The sequence below is a fragment of the Mercenaria mercenaria genome, chromosome 7 (assembly GCF_021730395.1).
Source record: "Mercenaria mercenaria strain notata chromosome 7, MADL_Memer_1, whole genome shotgun sequence".
In the NCBI taxonomy this organism is placed as follows: Eukaryota; Metazoa; Mollusca; class Bivalvia; order Venerida; family Veneridae; genus Mercenaria; species Mercenaria mercenaria.
In genome coordinates, this window is record NC_069367.1 from 9693168 (window position 1) to 9718740 (window position 25573).

Sequence of the window (25573 nt, forward strand, 5' to 3'; positions counted from 1 at the left end):
TTGATAGGTATTTGAATGGGCTACTTTCGATTCGAAATTAATAGAATCCGGCTACTTTAAATGTTAAGAAATACAGAAAAAGACTAAGGCAGTTAAATCATAAATTGTATAAACTGAGCATGTAATTAAATTGATTCGGCAGTGGAAAAATTGTATGTACTTTGGTAAAACAGGATATAAGAACTCAATTGTGACAAGTGTTCGCAAGTTCAGTTAAAATCGGGTACAACAAGTGTGCTAATGAAAGGGAAGAAGAAAATGGACCTATAAGATATATTTTTACCCTGAAGCTGCCATAAGCTGGCGAGTATTTTACGCTTATGAGAGTCATGAACTGTATACCAAACTACGGAATATTGCAGGTACCAACGAACAAATTATCAACGTCTTTGCATACAAGGAAAAGCTGCGGTGGTGGCAACCTACGAAAACTGTGATCTATCATATGTTTATAGTGCTTGAAACGGAACATTTTTGGTGGTCATTTGAAAAGAATTCTGAAGGAATTACTTTACAAAGAAGCTATTGTCAAGAAGCTGTTAGGGATAAGTACAGACAAACAGAAAGGAATACCATAGAACTTATGAAAAAGGGTAATGGTAGAATATGTATAATGGATTTGTTTGTCTGGCTTCAAATTGAACTGCAAAATAAGTACAATTTGTGGTCAAGCAATTGCAAACATTTTGCCAATGGGGTTAACATTCATGTGACTTCTGACATTTCAGCCATGCTTCTATTGAAATTGACTAATATTGTGAAATGGAGCCCCGGGAATATGTGAATTATTTTTTTGTATTTTGATCTTTTGAAAACGTGATAAAGAAACACAGATGCATCAGTCAGTCTCTATTCTATTGTTTTACTGTTAGTTGAATTGCTGTAAATAATAAGTTTTGTGTTATTTATGGACGATTTGGGTTTGTTACAGTGATGGCTGGATCCCATCATCACACATTAGGTTATATATAAAGGTAAAAAGGAATCTATGGTCGCATAAATTTGACACGAGATAGCTAGGTAACTATCACGATAATTTGCAAACTTTTCAGGAAATGTGTGCATATTTTTTTCGGAAAACATTTCAGCAATAAATAATATTTTCTAGAATTTTTTATTCATTTCCTGAAAATATTTTAATGCAAAATTTCGCGTTAATGCTTTGAACTCCAACAATATGCTCCGTAACTATCACGATAATATTTTAAACTTTCCATTAAAGTGCATTTTTCTGAAAATCTTATCGCAATAAATTATTTTTTCTTGATATGCTTTTGGGTTTTCTGGAAACTTTAGTCTATTGCGATAAACTTGTCAGAAAAGTTCGAAATATCGAGATAATTTCTGAAAGTATTGAGAATGGTAATCTGGCTAATATATGGCAGTTGTGGGCACTTACAGAATCGAGAAAAGTATGTAAATTATTGCAATAATATTTCCAAGAAACCTTCCACTACTGAGATAATCTTTTCAGAAAACTTCGCTTTATCAAGATCTTTTTTTTTTTTGCAGAAATAGGCATCTTCTAGTTTATATATGAGATGTATGGTTTCATCATGTCTACGCTTTAACATAGTTTGTCAGCTAGTTTTTTTGGACCCATTTCATTGCTTAAGGTACTAAGGGTGAAGGCACTTCCCTGTGTCATATAACTCGTATCCTGACACTTTTCTCATCTCCACTTGTCAGTGACAGACATCTCATCGAAATTTTCAGTAAAACGTTTAAACTGTCATATTTCGTTTATCTTTAAATATAATTTTAGGGTTTTGGGATTTAAATGTTTTGTGTTGATTATTTTTCTATATTGCAACAACGTTCATCCATACTAAACGGCATCCGCTATTTTGATAAAAACGCTCTAAATTCTTGTGAACTTTAATTAAGCTGGACAACATCTAATACAATTTATCATTCCACCAAAGCAAACTTTAAACAATACAACACAAATGATACAGTGCAAAAAAAGACATAAGTAATACATTATGATTTATACACAGTTATCGATTATTCCTTTTGATCAAAATTACCACAAAATATATATGCCGTGATATTTATTTTTTTCCAAACAAAAGCCTTATGACAATGGTTATCATAATTTTGAAACACTACCCGCGATCAAATATATCATTTTCCTGCAATAGTTATTTTAACTTAGTTAAGGAAGTAATATACCTTGCCACTAGGGTAGATTCAAATTAATTGCAATGTATTGTGTTTCGTTTAATTTAACATCTTAGCTGCTACAATAGTTAATCCAAATCATCATCGTGATCATACAATACAAGGTACATATCTCTGACACAAATATTTAGGGAAGCATGTCCACTTTTTACAAAGAAATTCAGTTTAATTTTGAGTGTTTTTTACCATAGCTCTATAGCTCTAATGTTACTAAATGCATTTGATTCAAACTTAAAGTGGTTGTTCTACATCGTTACCCCACATCATATTACTTACACCAAAATGCTATGTGTTATGCCCCTTTTTTACAATAATTTCAGGTTCAAGTTGTGAAGTACACTTGCTCTATGGGAGTTATTACTAAAGAAGTTTGATTCAAACTTAAAATAGTTCTTCCACATTATTAGGCACACAGTGCATTACTTTTGCAGACATGTTCCATGAATTATATCACTTTTATACTTATTTAATGTTTTGGTATACTTTACTAAAGTGAGATGATCTCTATCTCTGTTATTACGTTATAGAAAGAGGTTTCTTTTCATCTTTTCATGGACTCTATCTGACATGTGTGAAATCTACGTTTGACCAGTCAGAACTGCAGAGTCAGTCGTGTCGACTCTCTTCATCGTGTACAGCTGTTCTTCGAAAATTATTGGTTCAGTCTCAATGATCTTAAGGAAATAGAGGACACATTTAAAAAAAAATCACTCTCTCTGGTTGGCCAAAAAAGGAGGTTGCACACTATTAAATACATGTGACACAGACATAAGCTATTGTCTAATATCTTCATCCATACTGTAATCATTTAACACTCCAGCATCGAAGTAGTCGAATAAAATATTACGGTAATATCATTACAACAATATAACATGTTTAAAGTAACAATGGCAACAAAGATGTTTCAAATATCTATAACTTAATATCGTGATTTATTAGAAAAATATTCAATAAATTTACCCTTCTTGTTAAATATAGATTCTAAACATTTTATTTGTATAGTAAGTATAGTCCATTTTAATCGACCTGGTGGGGCGTGGTTTTGCGGCTGCATTACTGTGCAGGATATGTAGTATATTCGGCAACCTTATTCACTGGTCATCTACCTTACACTGTAACCATCGTACCTCTGTTTATTTTGCTCGTTTTTTAGATTACCAATATTTGCATAAGGCAGAGATTAACTTCGCCCCGCCCGGTCAAATAAAACGCACTATAATATATTTGTTTCTTCTGCATTTATTTAAACAAAAAAAAAAACCCCAAAAAAAAAAAAACAACAAAGCTAAAAATACACTAATTCTCATCTTCATTATGAGTCGTTGTACTTGCAAATTTTATTCTCATGGATAGCGTTGAAATAAAGGCAAAAAGCTGAAAATGTGTTCCTTCAAAAGACATGTGTCAACGCCTTTGAAATACGTCATGGGTTTTGTTTCCATGGTAACATTAATTTAGTTCAAAATATCACTGTATCTACTGAAACATGAACAATTTTAGAGTATATGTTTAGTTATACTTTAGTTTGTTTACATTCAGCTTTATGAGTGTTATGTTTCTGAATATCCTAAGGACTTCTTTTCTCCTTTTCTCTTCTATTCAGCAGAATTCTGGAATCGATAATGCTTTCGTCCATTGATGATATTCTATTTGACAGTTGTACCTGGATGTGATTTTTCACCACCTTCCTCAGAGGGTTTATCTCAATCTTCAATCGCTTTGTTCTTAGAAGGTGACTTGCCCACACTGGAGTACTTGGGACCAGCTTGTGACCTTGACGAGTTTTTGCCATACAGGTTTTGGCTTCACATACCGTTTGATGCGTGATAAAAAGGAATCTGAGTTAACGATAAGTTAAATTTGGTCCAAACTCAATGATATAGTAATGACCAATATGCTTGTGCATGAGTTTTGGAAAAATCCCTTTTTTGCATTTCATATAATTTTCTGAAGAACCCGATTACCTACAATGAAAGATTGTTTTAAGTGTGATGTGAGTTCGAGCCCCTCTAGGGTCACGACCATGAAATCTCATATGACAGCAGTACTGGTTTTCCAGGAAGCACACTCTTCTAGGACCATCCCGTGTACCGAATTCGGGTAAAAACCGTTATTTTCTATGCACACACATGTATATATAATTATGTATAAAAATGTCCATTATGTCACTATATTTAGCAAACCTTTGCTCCCAATTCAGTGTGTCATTTCAAAAGTCTTAGTATCGGTGCAAAGTGTATGTGCCCAGCTACAGTTTGATAGTATGACAAGAAAAAGAATAATAGCAACACCCGAGAGAGTGGCTTCACATTCATGTCGTACTTCAATACCCAGGAGATCAAATTAGGGCAAATGTGGTCGTCTTGTTTGTGAAACGGTGTTATTCAAAGGACGTATGGTTATTGGAATAAAGAGTTTGCATACTGGGTGTGACATTGCGGAATCAAATATACAAGATTCCTTACGGCATATATATTAGATTCCTTATGGGTATGATGAGTTTCAACAAGATAATATTTTATTTTATAGAACATTATGAGAGAGATGATTTGAAACTGAGATTTTCAAGGGATTGCCTGTTAAGTTCTTTAAGGCGATACTGCTTGTTTGATTATAGTTGTTGCATATACGTATCGGTCTGCCGATAGTTATACTCGCTGAATTGAATGTCAGATGGTAGTGCTACATTCAAGTTTAGATCGGACATAATGGTTTATGTATGCTGTTTCTTTGATTTTCTGTTTGTTGTTTTGACATTTCTCTTGCTGATTCTGTGTGAGTTCTTCACTTTTGCAGTTATGATAATTGTGTGCTTTCTGAGATCTTTACTTAAAGAGAAACCCTGTGTATTTTGTTCAATCTATTAATTTGATAATTATGTTATGAAATACCTGTGTAATTGTGAATAGCCTTTATTTTAATTTCATTCAAGTAGTATCTAGTACCCTCATATGTTTTAGGGTTAAACTTCATTGACCAGTCATTTTCCTATGCTTTTAGGGAATGGAGATTATTTTGCTGAATTTGTATAACAGGTTAGGATTTCCGCATAAGACACATAATAGTTTTATATGCAAATGATCTACTGCTTCTTTTAATAGAGCCAGTAAACGGTTAAGGTAAATCAGGAAGAGACAGAGGCATATTGCTGAACCACGAGGAACTGCAGAGAGAACAGTTAGAGTGCATGAGGGCCAGCCGTCACCAACGACACTTTGGGATCTTTCTTTGACTAAAGACTTTGTGATGCTAATGGATGGACTCCCAACAGAGATTATGTATTATTTCATTATGGTCAACCTTGTTGAAAAACTAATGACTAGAGTTGTCCTTCGGTGAAGTGAATCTCCTTGAGTAGTCTTGCAGAATCTTCGTTAGGATTTCACCCCTTCAAAACCACGCTATTTCTTAATATTTTACCTCAGAAAGGTATCGCGCACTTCGCTGTTCATTTATAAGATGAAATTTAAGCAAAGATAAATGAAATCTGAAAGACAGAAAACCCGGGAATGGGGTTAAATATTGTTAAATCGTAATGAAAGGAAGCCGATCTTCTTCTAGGACCATCCGCATGTTGATTGCAAAGACATATTCCGTGTACCGAATTCGGGATAAAACCGTTATTTTCTATGCACACATATATAGTTATGTATAAGAAATGTCCGTTTCGACACTATGTTTAGCGTACTACTGCTCCCAAATTCAATGTGTAATTTCGGTATTATTCAAAGGACGTTTGGTTTTTTGAACAAAGAGCTTGCATACTGGGTGTGACATTGCGAAATCAAATATATTAGATTCCTAACTGCAAATGTATTAGATTCCTTAAGGGTACGATGAGTTTCAACAAGATTATATTTTATGTTATAGAACATTATGTGAGAAAGAGGTTTGGAAACTGCGATTTTCAAGGGATTGTCTGTTAAGTTATTTAAGGCGATACTGCTTGTTTGATTATAGTGGTTGCATATACGTATCTGTCTGCCGATAGTTTTACTCGTTGAATTGTATGTGGTGAATGTCAGATGGTAGTGCTGCATTCAAGTTTAGATCGGACATAATGGTATTAAATGCTGTTTCTTTTTAAATTTTCTGTTTGTTGTTTTGACATTTCTCTTGCTGATTCTGTGTGAGTTTTTTTACATTTGCAGTTATGATAATTGCGTGCTTTTACCAACTGAGATCTTTACTTAAGGTGAAACCCTGTGTATCTTGTTCATTCTATTAATTTAATAATTATGTTATGAAATAACTGTGTAATTGTAAATACTTTTTTATGTCTTTCATGTAGTGGCTAGTACCCCTTATTTTATTCCTTCTAATATAAGCTTGAACATACCAAATATACCCAGAAACGGCATATGCTGACACAAAAGCTTCATTTTTTTATAAATACAATTAACTGTATGTTTACTATGCAAATAATTTCCGTAGTAGACGTTTGCAGGAAAAAAATGAATTTCTTTGTATAACTCGTTTCCTCATCACCACTTGTCAGTGACAGACAACTCACATTGAAATTTTCAGTTAATCTTTTAAACTGTCATATTTCGTTTATCTTTTAATATAAATTTAGGGATTTGGGATTTAAATGGTTTGTGTTGATTTTTCTATACTGTAAGAACAGTCTGTTTGCTGTCACGTTCATTCATACTAAACGGCATCCGCTATTTTGATAAAAACGTTCAAAATTCTTATGAACTTTAGTTAAGCTGGACAACATCTAATACAATTTATCGTTCCGCCAAAGCAAAATTTAAACAATACAACACAAATGATATAGTGCAGAAAAAGACATAAGTAATACATCATGATTTATACACAGTAATCGATTATGCCTTTTTATCAAAATTACCACAAAATATACATGACGTGATATTTATTTTTTTTCCAACAGAAGCTTTATGACAATGGTTATCATAATTTTGACACACTACCCGCGATCAAATATATATCATTTTCCTACAATAGTTATTTTAACTCAGTTAAGAAAGTAATATACCTTGCCACCTGGGTAGATTCAAATTAGTTGCAATGTATTGTGTTTCGTGTAATTTAATGTCTTAGCTGCTACAATAGTTAATCCAAATCATCATCCTGATCACATAATACAAGGTCCATATCTCTGACACAAATATTTAGGGAAGCATGCCCACTTTTTACAAAGAAATTCAGTTTAATTTTGAGTATTTTACCATAGCTCTTATGTTACTTAATGCATTTGATTCAAACTTGAAATGGTTGTTCTACATCGTCACCCGCATCAATATGCTTTGAGTAATGCCCCCTTTTTACAATAATTTCAGGTTCAAGTTGTGATGTACATTTGCTCTATCTGAGTTATTACTAAGTAGATTTAATTGAAACCTAAAATAGTTCTTCCACATTATAAGGCACACGGTGCATTACTTTTGCAGACTTTTCCATCTACCTTACACTGTAACCATCGTAGCTCTACCTATTTTGCTCGTTTTGTGAGATTACCATTATTTGCAGCCAGAGATTAACTCCTCCCCGCCAGGTCAAATAAAACGTACTATAATAATTATGTTTGTTTCTTCTGCTTTATTTAAACAAACAATACACTTCATTAAGACTTTATTCTCATTGATAGTGTTGAAATAAAGGTAAAAAGCTGAAACTGTGTTCCTTCAATAGACATGTGTCAACGCCTTTGAAATGCGTCATGGGGTTTGCTTCCATGGTAATATTATTAGTTCAAAATATCACTGTATCTACTGAAATATGAACAATTTTAGAGTATATATTTAGTTATATATTTCTTTTCTTTACATTCAGCTTTATGAATGTTATGTCTCTGAATATCCTAAGGATTGCATTTCTCTTAGTAGTTAACCTCATCTCTTCAGACGAACTTGATGACCTTTTTTCCTTCTATACTCTATGTAAATGATGCAATCGGGTTGGGAGGGAATTTTCAGAATCGTTCTTGCGGAACGTTATCGAGGTAGAGAGATATATTAGGTACACCGATTTAACATTTTTAACTGTTCATTATTGACACATACTAAATAACAGGCATGTCACCAGGTAGCTTAGCCAACGGCACTAAAAACTGATTCAGTGTTTTTAAAATCAGCCAGGAACGTAGACAACCGTTCCGAGTGTTACCATCGATAGTTATACAACTCATGTACAAATGCCATCATTTTGTTCAAATTAACACTTAATGTAACTACAAACTAGTTTATTATTAAATTTATGTTATGTATTATTTAGTTCTATAGGGAACTGTAAGTATTGGTTTTAAGTATACCCTCCCTCCCTCCCTCCCAATGTTAATCAAATATCATTTTGTGAAATTCCATTTTAAACTATTTGAAATGCTCTTGGTATAAACAGGTTGCAACCCTGTCAATATCAAACAAGTTTAAACATGTTTAGGAAAGTATCCTTCATAATATATTACAGTGTTTTACTACTTACTTATTATTTGTTAACAGCTTATCAACGATGTAACATCATACTACATGTAGCAGTCTACACGCGTTTTTCCCCCGGTCGAGTAACCATTAAAGACAAAGAAAATCTCCTATATAAGTGCCCCCCCCCCCCCCCCAAATACCAGACTTTTTAATCTCCAATATACAAGATCCTGTCTGGTCCAGTCTGATAAGGGTCCATAAAACCCCTGTAGACTTGACATGTAGCCTAATTATTGTAAGAGAATCATAAATTTTATTGTCTACAGATAAATTGGTTATTTCCTGTGTTTTGCATTTTATTGAAATGCTGTTTTTGCTTTTGTTTAGAATGTACACAAAATTATTTTAATTGATGTTGAGTAATGTCCAGGCCAATTAAATAATAATTCTTATAGCAAAGCAATTCTCACTCCTTAACCATTAAGTAATTACTTAAAACTTAATAAAAGAAATTAAAAGTTTGTTTATTCAATGATTATGATCTTTTTATTAAAAATAACAAAATAAAACCAGAAAAAAAGATAATTGCTGGATTTTATTAGAAATTTAGCGTTCAGTTGCATTTTTAATAGATAAAATGGAATATGGACAGAAGGATTTAATATATTAGAAATGCATAATTCCGCTTGTGTTGTCTAAATAACGATCATTCATTTATGTATAATAAAATCCAGCAATAAAGAGATATCATTTTTCAAAATACACATAATTTATTATTTCTAAAAGCTATGTGCCTGAATGCATTTTTTTATATTTTCGATTAAAAAAAAACAGCAATGATGAAATGTAATTGTTAAAAAACTTGATTATTAAAAATATGAAAAAAAAAACACTGTTGTGTCTTATCACTTTGTTTATCTAGCCCTAATTCAATCAAGCTTTCTAAACTCGTTATAAAGGTGAGAACTGATTTGCTATGAAGGTGAGACATATCGCCTGTAATTTATGTACTGCACAGTAGCTATACAGTAGCTTAATATGATAAACAGAAGCAAGTCTATCAATGGTCCAGTCTTGTGTATTGGCCATTACCACCAATACGCAGACCTTATCATTCCCATAGGCCACATACCTGGCATACCAGAATCAGTGTCTTTAAGGTGAAACTTCTATATACATATATTGTACTTTCCGTGTCAAGTTAATAATAGTATCAAATATTGGACTTTCCTATTTAAATATAGTAACAGTCCACGGTTCATAACTCCTCATATCGGTAAACAAGCATACTAGAGGTACATTTTTACGCAAGTGCCAATTTGATTTATACATAATAAACTCTTAATAAATATGTAAATAAAGACATTTCACAAGTTAAACTTTCTTTAATATGACTATGAGATCCCATTTTAACAAAATATATATTGAATTTTGCATCTACATATTTTGAATTGGTGTATTTATCATTTATTTATATGACAAAGTTACAGAATTAATTCAGTATTGCTGCAGCAAAAAGCAGTTTACTTAGATAATCAATCAAGAAATGTTTTGATTAAGACCTATCATAATATTTTTATGTATAAACGAATTGTCATTAGTCAAACAGACGTCAAGGAGACAACAGCAAGATACAGGTAAGATTTAACAGACGATAATCTTTTTTTTTTGCGTTCATTATACGGCTGGATACGATCTTCTGTCATTTCCTGTGCAGACTCCTTGTCTTCTCCGTCCTGTATAAACTGATTATACAATTTATCGTATTTATCGTCGTTACAGTCTATAGCTTTTTTCCAGAGGGATAGATAAGCCTGATTTTCTTCAACGTTATCTCCCATTTCATCACAACTGCTGCCTTCTATTTTTCTTTTCTTTGGTTACGTAGTATCGTTATTTTCTGCACACCACCCTCGTTTTACGTGTCTCTGTACATCATGCGAAGAGTCAAACAAAAGTCCACAATCGTCGCAAGCATTCGTATTTTCAGCCATAATTTCACAATTATTTCCTGCGATGTCTACAGTTTGAATTCCAACTGACAAATGATTTAAAACTGATTGTTGCTCGCCTTTTATACAATTTTGGTCTGGTTCTGTCATCTGATTGGTCAGTTCTGACAGGCTTTCGTTGTTCGTAGATCTTCTGTCTATCCACATTAAATCATATTTCAGTCTGGCATGTTCCGGTGTAAATGGTTTTAAATCCACCAATAGAAAGCCATAGGGCTGTTTAGTTGCTTTCTCAAACTTCTTTAAAAAGTATTCAGTTTTACCAGGGTACATCTGTCTTGCTAATGTGATCATAGATTGTTTGTCGACTGGATTATTGAACATTACCAGATAATGACAGTTTCTTCTCTGTGTCGGATCCTTGCTGGCGTAGAGGTTTTGATTGATGGAAATCACCGACAAAGATCGGTGATGCGATCCCTCCGTGAATAAATCTGTAATTCTTTTGTCCTTTCCAGCCTCTGACATCATATCGTCCAGAATTAGCAAGTTATTTAACTTTGTGTCAAAATATTCGTCTTCGTTTATGTCGGATGGAATGCCTTGGTAGAATTTCACCTCTGGGTAAACTGTGCTTTGTATTTCCCCATACATTGGTTGCCATCTCTTGTACAGCCACACTATTCTTTGTACACCAGGCTTAATTCTGTAGATATGATTTTGCAGCAATTCCTTTACAAATGTTGTCTTTCCACATGCTGAAAAGGAATGTTTCTGCATTACAAATGTTTGAGTAAATAGACTAGTATGTATTAGAAAAATTATAGGGCAAAACAAAGGATATACATTAAGGTTATATTCTCACTGGTAAACTCTTTATGTTTATAAAATTCAGGTAACACTGAAAACAAAATATATACCTGTGGGACCAGAAATCATCATGGTAAAAGGATGCTGTAGAATAGTTGGTTTGATTTCCTGCGGTCCTCCCTGAAGCGCTCCTTGCGGAGCTCCTCCCGGCGCTCCCTGTGACACGTCTTCTGGAGCTCCCAAATGCGCTCCCGACGCTCCTTGCGGAGCTCCCTGTAAGGGAGCTCCCAAATGCGCTCCCAAAGACGTTCCCAAATGCGCTCCCGGCGCTCCTTGCGGAGCTCCCTTTAAGGGAGCTCCCAAATGCGCTCCCAAATGCGCTCCTGTTGAGAAATTAGGCATATGAGTTGAAATTCTGAAGTGCTCATCTTCTTTTACATGTTTGTTTTTTTATGCCGCATCATGTTGAATCTACTACAAAATGTTACACCACACTCCAGACAGTTAATTCTATCCATCTTTTCACTGCGACGTCTGTGATGAAACTGATTCAAGTGTATAATAAATAGCGTATTTAAATATTTTTTCAAAGTTAAAATGAAATCAGCCTGTACTACTAACCAATCAAAATGAACTAAATTTAAGTTTCTTGATTGGTTTAAATACTTAGGTACTCATACCAAACTTTTCATTTCCAGATTGAGAGCCAACACCATCAGATCTACAGTGAAATAACAGTGCTGCTACAATCTACAGTCAGCAAAACAACAAGATAAGATATTTATAATTTACTTACAGCATTAACAGTTGTGCGTAGAAAAAGGTAATGATTATATATTCGCATGTTAGTCTCGCCTGGATATTTGTAGTCTCGCCTGGTAGTTGTTTTTATCTTTAAAATGCATTTATGAAGTTAGCATACTTGTTTCTCAAATGAACACAAAATATCCGATTTCAGTATTTTGACCAATCAGATTCATTCTAAAAACAACCTATGAGATTGTTTACTATAAAAAAACGTGTTCACTTAGTACCTCTATCTTTCTGTTTCTAGAAATCAAACAGTCAACATGGCTTACACTTGTGAAGAATGTGGAGCTGAATTGAAAAAACTCAGTCAGCTACTTCAGCACAGACGGATTCAAAACCACTGGACTAAGTTTATATGTCCAAGTTGCAAGAAGAGTCTTACAAGAAGAGACAACCTGGACAGGCATATGAAAAAACATAGTGATGAAAACGCTCATCACTGTCCAGAGTGTCTAAAAGTTTTTACACATAGGGATGCTTCAGATGATCATTTCCAACGACACCACGACCAGACAGGAGGAGGACAGAAGCGAAAATCGAACGCAAGCGAGAATGATGGACCTATCAAAAAGTTAAAAAAGGGTGCAGACCCACATCAGTTTTATACTCTGACGAAAATTAAAAGTCAACGGATCGAGAAATTCAAGACAACAGCTACATTCTACAAGATCTCGCTTCAAAACATTGAAGTAACTGAAAATATATCTTCAACTTTGCGAAGAATGTTTGCCTCTATATTTCAAGATGTAACGGATGGAGCAAAATCTGAAGATTTGTTGAGGGTGACAGTTCAAACTCCGACTTTGGATTACCCAATCGTCATTCCTTTCATAAAATTACCTGAATTAACTGCTGACAGGTTTAGCGGGTGCTTCAATCGAACGAAGATTTTGCCATTGATTCAGGCTTGATGTTAGAAATCACACATGTTGACATGCCCAAAGGAGGAACTAGAAAGAGATGTAAATTTGTTGACATGGATAAATTTTTATCGGATAAAAAGTGCATACTTCGTGTTCAAAATCGGGACAATTTATGTTGTGCTAGAGCCATTATTACCGCAAAAGCAAGGATAGATGGCCATGAAAAATGGAACAGTATACGTCAAGGTTGTGAGATACAAAGACGACTGGCTGAAAAATTACGTAAGGAAGCGGGTGTTCCTCCTACACAATGTGGAATAGAAGAGATACAAATATTTCAATCGTTGATGACAGAGTACCAGATATATGTGGTATCCAAAGAACATTTCAATGCGATTATCTTCAAAGGTCCAGAGGCAGAAAAAAAAATATACTTGTATTATCATGATCATCATTATGATGTGATCACTAGTATGCCGGCGTTCGTATCCAGGAACTACTATTGTACCCAGTGTGACAAAGGTTATGATCACAAAGAAGATCATAAATGCAACTCTGTTTGCTATGCGTGCCGCAAAGTACATGATCAAATGGAAGATAACTGGATAGAATGCGAAACATGTCGCCGCTTCTTTCGTGGTCAGGAGTGCTATGATCTCCACAAAAGACTTACAGCTAAAGGAAATTCAACGTGTTCTGCCATCTATCGATGTACCGAGTGTGGAAAGACTGTTAACAAGAAAATGGACAAGAAGCATATATGTGGACAAATCTATTGAAATATGTGCAAAGGCTTCTTCCCGGAAACACATAAATGTTACATGATACCGGAATCCACAGGCTTTCAGGAAGAACCAATGTCCATTGAAGAAGAGTTAATCAGTGACAATGCAAAAACATATATTTTCTTTGACTTTGAATGTACACACGACGACTTTGTAGAATGTGACATGAAGTATAGTCCTGATGTTTTTTGAAAATGTCAAAATTGTTTAAAGTCTGACTGTGGTGTATATGAACACAAACCAAATCTTTGTGTAGTTCAGAAAGTATGTACACTTTGTATGGACAAAGAATTTAATTGTGAGAATTGCGGTCAAAGGGAGTATATCTTTGGTGGTGACAACACTTTGAACGATTTCTGTCACTTGTTGTTTTCAGAAGAGAATTACAACTCTACTGTATTATGCCATAACTTCCAAGGGTACGATTCTTATCCCATACTTCATTATTTGTATGCAAATGCAATAGTACCAAAAGTGATACCCAATGGGGCAAAAATCATGTGCCTTACAGTACCAAGTTGCAAAATCAAAATGATTGACTCTATAAACTTTCTCCCCATGGCACTTTCTAAATTGCCAGCAATGTTTGGCTTTGATGAACTGAAGAAGGGCTACTTTCCTCATTTATTCAACAAGAAAGAAAACCAGCGGGTTGTTCTCGACGGTCTACCAGACCTTTCATTCTATAATCCAAATGGAATGAAACCAGACGACAGACAAACGTTCTTGAAATGGTACTCAAGACATAAAAATGACACATTTGACTTCCAAGAACAGCTATTGGACTATTGTAAATCAGACACTGACATCTTGAGACGATGTTGCTTGAGATTCCGTGAAGATTTCATGGATACCACTGACATTGACCCCTTTGAACAGTGTATCACAATGGCATCCGCTTGTAACCTGGTGTTTAGAACCAAATTTTTAGAATCTGAAACTATTGGTCTTATCCCACGTCAAGGGTATAATCCTGAACAAAAACAGTCTATGAAAGCTTTACAGTGGGTGAAATATATATCTCACATGGAAGGGTATAAAATTCAACATGCTCGAAATGGCGGAGAAAAAGTCATAGGACCATACAGGGCAGATGGTTACTATGAATCCAAAAATGCGGAAAAAATTGTATTAGAATTTCATGGAGATTTTTGGCATGGAAACCCCACTAACTATTCTAGGTCAACAGTCAATCCAGTTAACCAGTTGACAATGGGAGAGTTGCATGATAAAACTATAGAAAAACAAAGATATCTTGAGAATGATGGCTATACCTATATTTGCATTTGTGAATCAGAATTTGATAAACAGGTTTCAAATGATAGCAACATGAGGTCTTTTATTGAAAGTCTTGGCATCATTTCTCCGTTGGAACCGCGTGATGCATTTTATGGAGGTCGAACAGAAGCATATACATTGTACAAAGAAGCTTCCGCAGACGAAACAATAGATTACTACGACGTAACTTCTCTCTACCCATGGGTAAATAAGACCGGGAAAATCCCGTTAGGTCATCCAAAAATTGTCACAGAAAACTTCAAAGAGTTGGATAAATATGAGGGTCTAATTAAGTGTAAAGTTCTACCTCCAAAAGGACTTTTCCATCCGGTTTTACCAAGTAAATGCAATGGGAAACTTTTGTTTCATCTTTGCAGGGCGTGTGCAGAGACAAAAGAACAAACCTCTTGTAGTCATAATGACACAGAACGTTCTTTCATTGGCACTTGGGTGACTGATGAGGTCCAAAAAGCTATACAAAAGGGGTATCAAATAGTAAAAGTCTATGAAGTGTGGCATTTTAACAAAGTATCCAAGTATGATCCAATCACAAAGACCGGTGGCATATTTACACAATACGTAAACACTTTCTTAAAAATAAAGCAGGAAGCTAGCGGATGGCCAAAGTGGTGTCAGACAGAACAACAGAAAAGAAAATACATAAACATGTATTATCAGAAAGAGGGCATTCTTCTTGACTATGAAAATATAAAGAAAAATCCTGGTTTCAGAGCATTAGCCAAACTAATGTTGAATTCCTTTTGGGGGAAATTTGGTCAAAGGTCAAACATGCCTCAGGTTGACTTGATAGAAGACCTTTCAGTTTATTTCGACAAACTCACGTCTGACCGTGAAGAAGTGACGTGTGTTAATTATGTTTCTGACGAATTTGTTGAAATGCATTGGAAATACAAGGAGGATTTTGTGGATACTAATCCAAAAACAAATGTGGTTATTGCTGCATACACGACTGCACAGGCACGACTTAAACTATTTTCGTATTTGGAAACACTTGGACCAAGAGCGCTATACGCTGACACAGACTCAGTGATTTTCTCAACAAAACAGGGTGAAACAAAACCAGAACTAAACGATTATCTTGGAGATCTCACTGATGAGGTTCCAGGAAATTCAATAAAGACGTTTATAACTTGTGGTCCGAAAAACTATGGGTATGAGTTACAAAAACCTGATGGGGATGGTAATTGTACCCACTGTAAAATACGAGGCATCACCCTGAGCTGTAAAAATATGTTAAATGTCAATTTTGATGTGTTGAGGACGATTGTTACTAAAAGGCAGGATGCTGTACTATCTGTTGTAAATGCTCACAAAATAGCTAGTGACAGAAACAGTTCAAAGCTCATCACAATAAGTGAACGAAAGGACAACCAAATGGTGTTTGACAAAAGGGTGATTGGGGGTAATTATGTTTCCTATCCGTACGGATATTAGTCCAGTTTGTATTATGAAGAAAACCTCGAGAAAACTCCAGTTTAGTTTAATACACTCAACATGTATATTCAATACAAATTGTTGTAATTTTGTATATTATTGAATGTTTAAACCGATGGCACTGTAAAAACATACTATAGAAAATAATGTAAAATAGAATTGTGTTTTTCATGTATTTGAATTCAGCTCAGTCTGGGTAATACTGTATACATGTATATTTATCAAATCCTATTTGATTGTAATAAAATTATGTAGTAAAATAGTACAATTAAACTCATGCAAAGATGTTCTGTCTTCATGGTTTTTTTAAACCACCACTATCTATACTAATTCACATTCAGCCCTTTCAAAAGCAGGTATAAACATGCCGCCCTAAATAGTTGTACATGTACACCTAACACAAGGTCATACCCTGTTGGAAATGTGTCGTCTGCTTACATAAGTCCTGTTTAATGACTATGAGGCCTAAGTTATACTGTCTACTATATAACTTTAAACTGATAGGTATGTTCGTTCCGCTAGAACGATTCTGAAAATTCCCTCCCAACCCGATTGCATCATTTACATAGAGTATAGAAGGAAAAAAGGTCATCAAGTTCGTCTGAAGAGATGAGATTAGCTACTTCTCTTGGGGAGTCCATTCAGCAGAATTCTAAAATTGATAATGCTTTCGTCCAGTGATGTTATTCTATTTGCCAGTTGTACCTGAATGTAATTTTTCACCACCTTCCCCAGAACTCCCAGAGCGTTTATCTGAATCTTTTACCGCTTTGTTTTCAGAAGGTTGTTTGCCAACACTGGAGTCCCTCGGACCATGCAGCATGTGACCTTGACGAGTTTTTGCCGTACATACCGTTTGATGCGTGATAGAAAGGAATCAGAGTTAACGATAATTTGGTCCAAGCTCACTGATATAGTAAGGACCAATACGCTGGTGCATGAGTTTTTGAGAAATCCCCTTTCTGTTTTCATATTTTTCTGAAGAACCCTATCACCTACAATGAAATTTTGTTTTTAAGCTTTTACGTCATGCCTTTTTTTTTTTTTTACTTTTCTACCCATTTTTAAAAAGCCGCAAATAATAAAGATGATATTTTGTTCTCATTCAACTAGAATATAAAATTTGTAACGATAAACGGGGTGTAGATATTGCATTTTCGCAGATATATTATGTTCAAATATCCAACCATTTTGATTTGTTTCGAAGATATGACATAAGAATTAAATAGGTTATTGTGTTTCTGTCTATGTTTTTCTGTTTTATAATGACATTCACTCATGAGATTCCAGTCATTTGATATGGCCAAAGATATCGAAAGGACGTAAGTAATAGAAAAAAATGGAAAACCACAGATCATCCAACGCGACATAAACAAAAATGTTGCAGGCTCGGTTTGACTGAGTCTCTACTGTTCCCGCCATCTAGCCCCGAGTTGAGCAGAACTCAGCATTTTTGTTTTGTTTCTGTTGGTTTTAACGTCGCACAGACATAATTATATGTCATAATTATAGTCATTTTTCAGCTTTGATGATGGAGGAAGACCCCAGGTGCTGCTCTGTGCATTATTTCATCACGAATGAGTACCTAAGTTGAACCACCGACTTTCCGTCAGGCAGCTGCATGGCTTCCTCACATGAAGAATTCAACGCCCCGAGTAAGACACAAACCCACATTGCTGAGGGGCAAGGGATTTGAAGTCAGCAACCTGAACCACTCGGACACCGGGAGGCCCCGAACTCGACATTTACACATGTCATATGTACCAGAATATCATTTAGAGACACCTGTAGATGTATTCATATGTTGGTGCACATGGAACGTGCAATGGTACACAGAGGTTTCGGTAAGTTTATAACAACACCGAGTCCAGATACAGAGAGACTCTACGGCTGCCGCATCATGTCACCTTAACGTCTACTGTTGTGAAAGCAATAAAATCTATAAGATCCTTTGGAAGCCTAGAACTCAACAAGTAAAATATTGGCAGATTCGATTTGATCGAGCCTTTTCATGACAAGTAACGTTCCTGGCACATGCTTATATGGACTTATATATTCTACAGGCATCCATGGCCAAGTGACTCCGACTTCGAATCACTTCTCCTTCGTCGCTGTTAGTTCGACAATTCGCTTGGGGTGTAGAATTTCTTTGAGTGAGGAAGCCAACTAGCTGCTTTATGGAAGGTCAGTGATTTATCTCGGTGCCCACCTGTGCATTATATAATGCTTCGAGCGGCATATGGGGTCTTTTCCACCATGAAAAGATGAAAAGACGCTTATTGTGTCAATGCGACTTAAAACTTAAGAAAACAAATTTGTGTCAGTCAAAATAGATTGAACTTTTAAATGACATTAAAAATGTATAATCTATGAAAATAAACTTTAGAAACCTAGAACGCATCCATACCACATAGGGAGAGGTATGTTCCAACGTAAGCCATTCTCAACGATATGATGTGATAACATCTAAACGACCGCTGGTTATGGTATCGCTCAGTATGCACGGTTGATATAATTTTCATATATGATATTTACTTTGATTACATTTACTTGTGTTAAATGCATTAACATGTATTTAGACTCTATATGTAATCGCATAAATTGATTAAAACATTTGGATTTTAAAAAGGTTTGTCTGTGTTTGAGTAAATATAAATATTTTGCTATTTTCCAGAGGAAAAGTAATCATATTACACGTTTTAAAAAACAATAGTGATAGATAGTCAATGATAAATTAAATGCACTGTCTCAGAAATATATTACTGCAACCGCTTCATCAAAACCCGACTCAATCTTTATCTAATATCATGTTCCTAACTCTAATCGATGATGTTGCAAACTCTAAATGAAGACACATGCAAGCGTTATTGACAATCATCGAAGAATTGCGGCTGAACATATTACTTATATTTGAGTTAAACATACCAGCAAGTCTAAATATGATTGAAAATTTAGTGTTTAGTAGTTTATTTTGATCTCGTTTTTCCATTAATATCATGATAAAAATGAAAGCAACAAGTACGGTGGCACAGAGCTGGTTTAAATAATTTGTGTGCGAATCTTTATTATAATACGGTTTGTAAAAGATCCATTTGAAGCACAGGAAGCAAATAAGCAACTAAAAGTTAGCAAGTAATTGCAGGTTATTAGATTGTACCGAGAAATATGGGAGAGAGAGAGAGAGAGAGAGAGAGAGAGAGAGAGAGAGAGGTGGGGGAAGGGGGTTGGAAACTGCGATTTTCAAGGGATTGCCAGTAAAGTTCTTTAAGGTGATACTGCTTATTTGATTATAGTTTTTGCATTCGTATCGGTCTGCTGTTAGATATACTCGTTGAATTTTATGTGAAGAATGTTAGATGGTAGTGCTGAAATCAGGTTAAGATCGGACATAATGGTGTTATATGATGTTTCTTTGACTTTTTTCTGTTTGTTGTTTTGTCATTTCTCTTCCTGATTCTGTGCGAGTTCTTCACTTTGCAGTTATGATAATTGTGTGCTTTGACCAACTGAGATCTTTATCTAAAGTGAAGCCCTGTGTATTTTGTTCAATCTATTAATTTGATAATTATGTTATGAAAGAACTGTGTAATTGTGAATACCCTTTATTTCTTTTTTTTTCAAGTAGTCTCTAGTACCCCCATATGTTTCAGGGTTAAACTTCATTGACCAGTCCTTTTCCTATGCTTCTAGGGAATGGAGATCATTTTGCTGAATTTGTTTAAGTTAGGACTTCCGCATAAGACACAATGGTTGTACATTTTATATGCAAATGATCTACTGCTTTTTTTAATAGAGCCGGTAAACGGTTAAGGTAAATCAGGAAGAGACAGGGGCATACTGCTGAACCATGAAGAACTGCAGAGAGAACAGGTAAAGTGCATGAGGGTCAGCCCTCAAGAACAACACTTTGGGATCTGTCTTTGAGAAATGACTTTGTGCTCTGTGATGCTAATGGATGGACTCCCGGTGGAGTTTATGTATTACTAAATATTGGTCACCCTTGCTGAAAGACTAATGACTAGAGCTGTCCTTTGGTGAAGTGAATCTCCTTGAGTAGTCTTGCAGAGTCTTTATTAGGATTTCACCCCTTCAAAACTTAAAACCATGCTATTTCCTACTATTTTTCCTTAAAATGGTATTACGCACTTCGTTGTATACAATTCAACCAAAGATAAATGAAATATGACAGAGAGAAGACCCTGGGATGGGGTTCAATTTTGTTATATCGTAATGTTAGTAAGCCGTTGGTCTTCTAGTACCATCCCGGTGTTAATTGCAAAGACAAATCACGTGTACCGAATTCGGGATAAAGCCGCTATTTTCTATGCATCCGTGTATATAATTATGTATAAGAAATGTCCATTTTGTCATTATATTTAGCCTACTGCTGCTCCCAAATTCAATGTGTCATTTCAAAAGTCTTAGTATCGGTGCAAAGTGTATGTGCCCAAGAAATATCTTTAAAAAAGATGGTCGGCGAATTGTAATAAGGAAAGAAGTTTATGAAATTTTCATTTAACATTCATCTTTCATCTAACATTTTTCAAACTGCAAAACTAAACATCGCACTTTAACAATTTAAATGGTTCTCTTTTAATTTTTCACAAAGGTTTCGTAGGGTTGCAATTTTGTTTCGTTTATCCTTAGACGAATAATTACACATCAAGCGGTTCATGAGAAGAGGTCATTAAAAGTGTTTATATTTTTAGCTAAATTAGTCCCTATCCTCATTTGTAACAAAATAGCAGGAGACCTTACGATATTGTTACACACCAAGTTTGATAAAAATCCATTACATTTTAGTGGTTAATGCGAAGAAAGGCATATCTACTTTTAGCTATAGTGGTCCCTAATAGGGCCCAAGTTCCTATATAAATAAATTTGGAAGAGGACCTTATAATGATGCTCCAGACCAAGTATGACAAAGATCCATCTAGCTGTTCATGAGACGCTGTCTAAAGGCATTTCTAGTTTTAGCTCTAGAAGGTCAAGGGACACAAACAACTGTAATTATTTCAAAATTTCTGTTTCATAAACAAAGTTTGACCGTAGTCAAATCACGCAGATAAACTGTATGCAGCGTACCTTCATTTCATGTAATGAGATTCAGTCGTTATATAGCATATACATAATAAAACAGATTTCAACTGAGTTCAATATTTGCATACCATACTAAAGAAAATATTCATATATAATAAATCAGTTAAATAATTTATAACAAATATATCAAAGCAAACAAGTACTCATTTTAATATGCAATCTGAATAAGTCACAAAAGCAAGAAACCTTTTCATATACAGACGACAATTGTAACAAGGAAAATCTTTTAAAAAGCACTTCTCTACATAGAAGACTCTTATCACACCCTTATTCATGTGATACGCAGACCGTATTCAGCTCTTTCTTTAATTTGATATATGTTGGTATTTGAACAGGTTTTTATCATTTATTACATACTCGTTTCTATTCCCTGTTAAGTTACACTGGTACCGGAAACGTCAATATTTTTCCATACACTGACGCCTGAATTTCATATCGGGTGCGTGACGTAATTCAGTGAGTGTTGTTGCACTATTTTTTTTATTTAGTTCAGTATTGTCAATCCTATTAAAGCTATTAAACATATTTATGCTATTTACATAATATTCACACCTGTAGATGCGTATGTAGTAAAAAGGTTATTATCTTTGCATCGGGAAATATGCACTCGTTCTTCAGCGGAAGAATATTGCGCTCCTAAAATCGCGCAATATTTCCACTGAAGAACTCGTGCATATTTCCCGATACAAAGCTAATAACCTAAAAATATTAAACTTACTTATCATTTTGAGATATATTAATATTCTTGCTAAATATACTGAGCCCAAAGTTAGCTTTAAAACTGTGAACAGCGTCGTTTAGGATAAACGCTTTGTCTACATTTCACTCAGCGTAGCACAATCAGCAGAGTGAAACAAATTGACACTCTCGTCCAGTCAGGCAGAGTGTTGCATAAATCTTTCATTTTGATAAATTATCTGTAATGCGTTATCAAGTAGTTTGATTTGCAAACTGAAGTCACGTGGCATGGGTCGGTCAAGGTCATGAATTCGTTCTTATAACGGCATTCGCCGAAAAAATAGGAGCACCCGTGACAGTGGCTTCATATTTTCATGTCGTAATATAATACCCAGGAGATCAGGGCAAATGTGGTCTTCTTGTTTGTGAAACGGTATTTTTCAAAGGAAGTATGGTTATTGGAATAAAGAGTTTGCATACTGGGTGTGACATTGCGAAATCAAATATATTAGATTCCTTACGGCAAATATATTAGATTCCTTATGGGTATGATGAGTTTCAAATATTTTAATTTTTTATTTTATAGAACATTATAAGAGAGGTTTGGAAAGTGCGATTTCGATATCGGACATAATGGTGTTATATGCTGTTTCTTTGACTTTTCTGTTTGTTTTGACATTTCTCTTGCTGATTCTGAAATATCTTATTAATTATAAATCCTTTTTTATTTCTTTCAAGTAGTCTCTAGTACGTGTATCCCTTATTTTATTCCCTCTAATATAAGTTTGAACATACCAAATCTACCCAGAAACGGGATGTGCTGACACGAATATTTTAAAGCTTCTCTTTAATAAATACCATTAACTATACTGTAGTAGACGTTTGCAGGAAGAATGAATTTCATTGCAGTACTGCACAAAAAAGCATGTACTGCCACAGTGTCTTTTAATAAATAACATTAACTGTACATGTTTTATCTGTATTTACATACCATAGTAGACTACTGCAGCAAACAAGAAATCATAAGTTGTGCCGCAGTGTAATTATACCAGTAACATACAATGGACATAACTACCATAGTGTAGCAACCGTTTTACATAAAAAAAATATCGCAGTGTAAAAACAGAGTATATTTCAAGCAAGTCCTTCTATTTGCAATTGCGAAAAAATACGATTTTTACCCAAATACTGCATTATGTACCATGGAAATGAGCACCCCCCCCCCCCCTTTTTTCTGGTACGTATTAGTCGTCTCCGGTAGCCCGCCAGTAAAACAGTAGTGTTAATGGAAACCCCAAAAATATAGTCTGCATTTTGGCGGCTCAGGTAGCGTGTCCGTCTACGATTGCGTAGTCGAAAGAATATCCGGCACCTCTTCGTTGGGTCGTTTATTGGAATTTTTTGCTTTTCGTTTTCTAAATTTTTAGGACATTTTTTTTTATATCTTGGCGTGATGGTAATTCGTCTTCAAGAATCGACCTATCATAAGAAGGTAATTTAAATTATTTTTAAATTATTGTGATTTATGAAATTATGAGAATTATGAAATAATATAAATTATTGATATTGTCTTAAAGCGGGTGCATTCAATTGTAAGTCGCACATTGCACTCAAATTTTCAAGTTTTCTATCAAAACTTTTTTTATTTCAAAACATCAAAGGGCCGTGTAATACTGCAAAAATGTACACGTAACACATTGGACATGTGTCGAGAGTTGTACACCATTTCCAAAGTATGCGTCCGAAATTGCTTGACACACAAGTTTGCAGCAAAAAAGAGCATGATATAGTCCTATTCGGAAAATTACAAAATCATTTGTGAAACATGCAGAACCAAACTGTTATGACATTCTGCATAATTATAGTTGTTTTGTCTTATTTAAGGGTTTATGTTTTAGTTTGATCATGATAATTAAAAATACATTGGCAAGAAACAAGCACGTTCAAATATCTAAACATGCAAATGACCATTTTATACCTTCAATAACGTCAAAAATTTGAAATCTACGACACTGAAATGCTAAACCTTGCGTGGCGTTGACATCGAACTGATGCATGCACATACCCGTAGAGTTCAAAATAAAAAGCCATTCATCTGATGAAAAATAATCGTATTTGCGATCATTTAAGCAAATACCCTCCATTTTTGAAAGTTTGAAACAATTTCGTTCTCTTAATTAAAGTAGACTTTTCTACGTTTGCAACCACATCACGTTCTGGTCCTCGGTATTTCTCGATGCAAATCTAATAATCTTTTTATAACTTTCACATGCTACACTTGTAATCATTATATAAATGACAGAGATCTGTGTTTTAGGCTAAGTAAAACTGAAAATATCGTCGTCAAAGAACTTTAAACGTGACGACATGTATAAAACTAACTTCACAAATGACGTCACGCACCTGATATGAAAATGGAACGTCAGTATGGAAAAATATTGACGTCGCAAGTTCCACTGTAATTAAATTGAATGTGTAATTGTGCATGTAATAAAAGCTAATATGTATGTTTACAATTCCTTACTAATTTATTCCCAAGTAATAAGTATTATGTGCGGACGAAATGAGTGATACGCACAAAAACATGTGTAGGGAATACTTAACTTCTGCGAAAAGTTCTTGAAGTAATGCTTAACGATCAGGACTGTCTATGCAATATTCATTACTGGCGTACGTATGTATCATTTATTACGTGTTCATGTATTAGCTATTATGTGCACACGTATTATTTATTATGTGTGAATGTATAAGCGTTTTAGAGCCCACTTAGTTACATTAACGAAGGCTTTTACGTCAGTCCAAGACAATTAGAGATTAAAAGGCGACTTTTAAGTTTTTCGTGTTGACGAAAGGCCCTATGTGCCCCTCTAAATATTAGTCTTTATACGGATGGGCAGCTGGGTAGAGCAAACGACCTAGTGTAAGCCGACTGGACGGCTTTCTTGCATGGGAGAATCTTACCAAAATTTCAAGCAAATGGCCGAGAGGCCAAATAATTCGAAGTCGTCTGACCACTCGGTCTCGCAAGCCTATGTAAAGGAGAAAAGCCGAAAACTGTCCATTATGTGAAAGAATGGACAAATCGAGGCGCAACGCGCCGAGATTGTCCATTCTTTCACATAATGGATAGTTTGAGGCTTTTCTCTGGCTTAAAACACGGTCCTCACGAAAAAATCAAGATTGTCGTGATATTATATAATGTCTCTAATATTGTCCTCTTTGAGGCGAAGACAAATCATAGATTTGTGTCTCTGTGCTAAATAAAAATACCA

At 34.8% G+C, this 25573-nt stretch overlaps 2 protein-coding genes across 4 annotated transcripts; one reads left to right on the forward strand and one right to left on the reverse strand.

The window, feature by feature from the left end:
• The first annotated feature begins 250 nt into the window (after window positions 1-250).
• Window positions 251-16810, forward strand: LOC123555044 (uncharacterized). 3 transcript variants are annotated; one of them, XM_045345575.2, is made up of 3 exons: window positions 251-593; window positions 12031-12155; window positions 12387-16810. In XM_045345575.2, the coding sequence occupies exon 3, from the start codon at window positions 14070-14072 to the stop codon at window positions 16521-16523; it is 2454 nt and encodes an 817-aa protein (XP_045201510.2). In that variant the 5' UTR covers window positions 251-593; window positions 12031-12155; window positions 12387-14069; the 3' UTR covers window positions 16524-16810. The 3 variants fall into 3 exon arrangements, with proteins under 3 accessions (XP_045201510.2, XP_045201509.2, XP_053403503.1); XM_045345574.2 differs by having other exon boundaries at window positions 12031-16810; XM_053547528.1 differs by lacking the exon at window positions 251-593 and adding an exon at window positions 9494-10207 and having other exon boundaries at window positions 12031-16810.
• Window positions 10238-12036, reverse strand: LOC123555043 (uncharacterized). The gene is made up of 2 exons (XM_045345571.2): window positions 11443-12036; window positions 10238-11280 (listed from the first exon to the last, which is right to left on the reverse strand). The coding sequence occupies exons 1-2, from the start codon at window positions 11732-11734 to the stop codon at window positions 10451-10453; spliced, it is 1122 nt and encodes a 373-aa protein (XP_045201506.2). The 5' UTR covers window positions 11735-12036; the 3' UTR covers window positions 10238-10450.
• Window positions 16811-25573: the final 8763 nt, after the last annotated feature.

What these genes read in the sequence shown, in the direction of transcription:
- LOC123555043 (XM_045345571.2), bottom strand. Translation starts at nt 11,734, where the DNA reads ATGCCTAATTTCTCAACAGGAGCGCATTTGGGAGCGCATTTGGGAGCT. An exon ending in GATGATTTCTGGTCCCACAG is followed by an intron (nt 11,281 to 11,442) that starts GTATATATTTTG and finishes ATTCCTTTTCAG; the next exon opens with CATGTGGAAAGACAACATTT.
- LOC123555044 (XM_045345574.2), top strand. Translation starts at nt 14,070, where the DNA reads ATGGACAAAGAATTTAATTGTGAGAATTGCGGTCAAAGGGAGTATATC.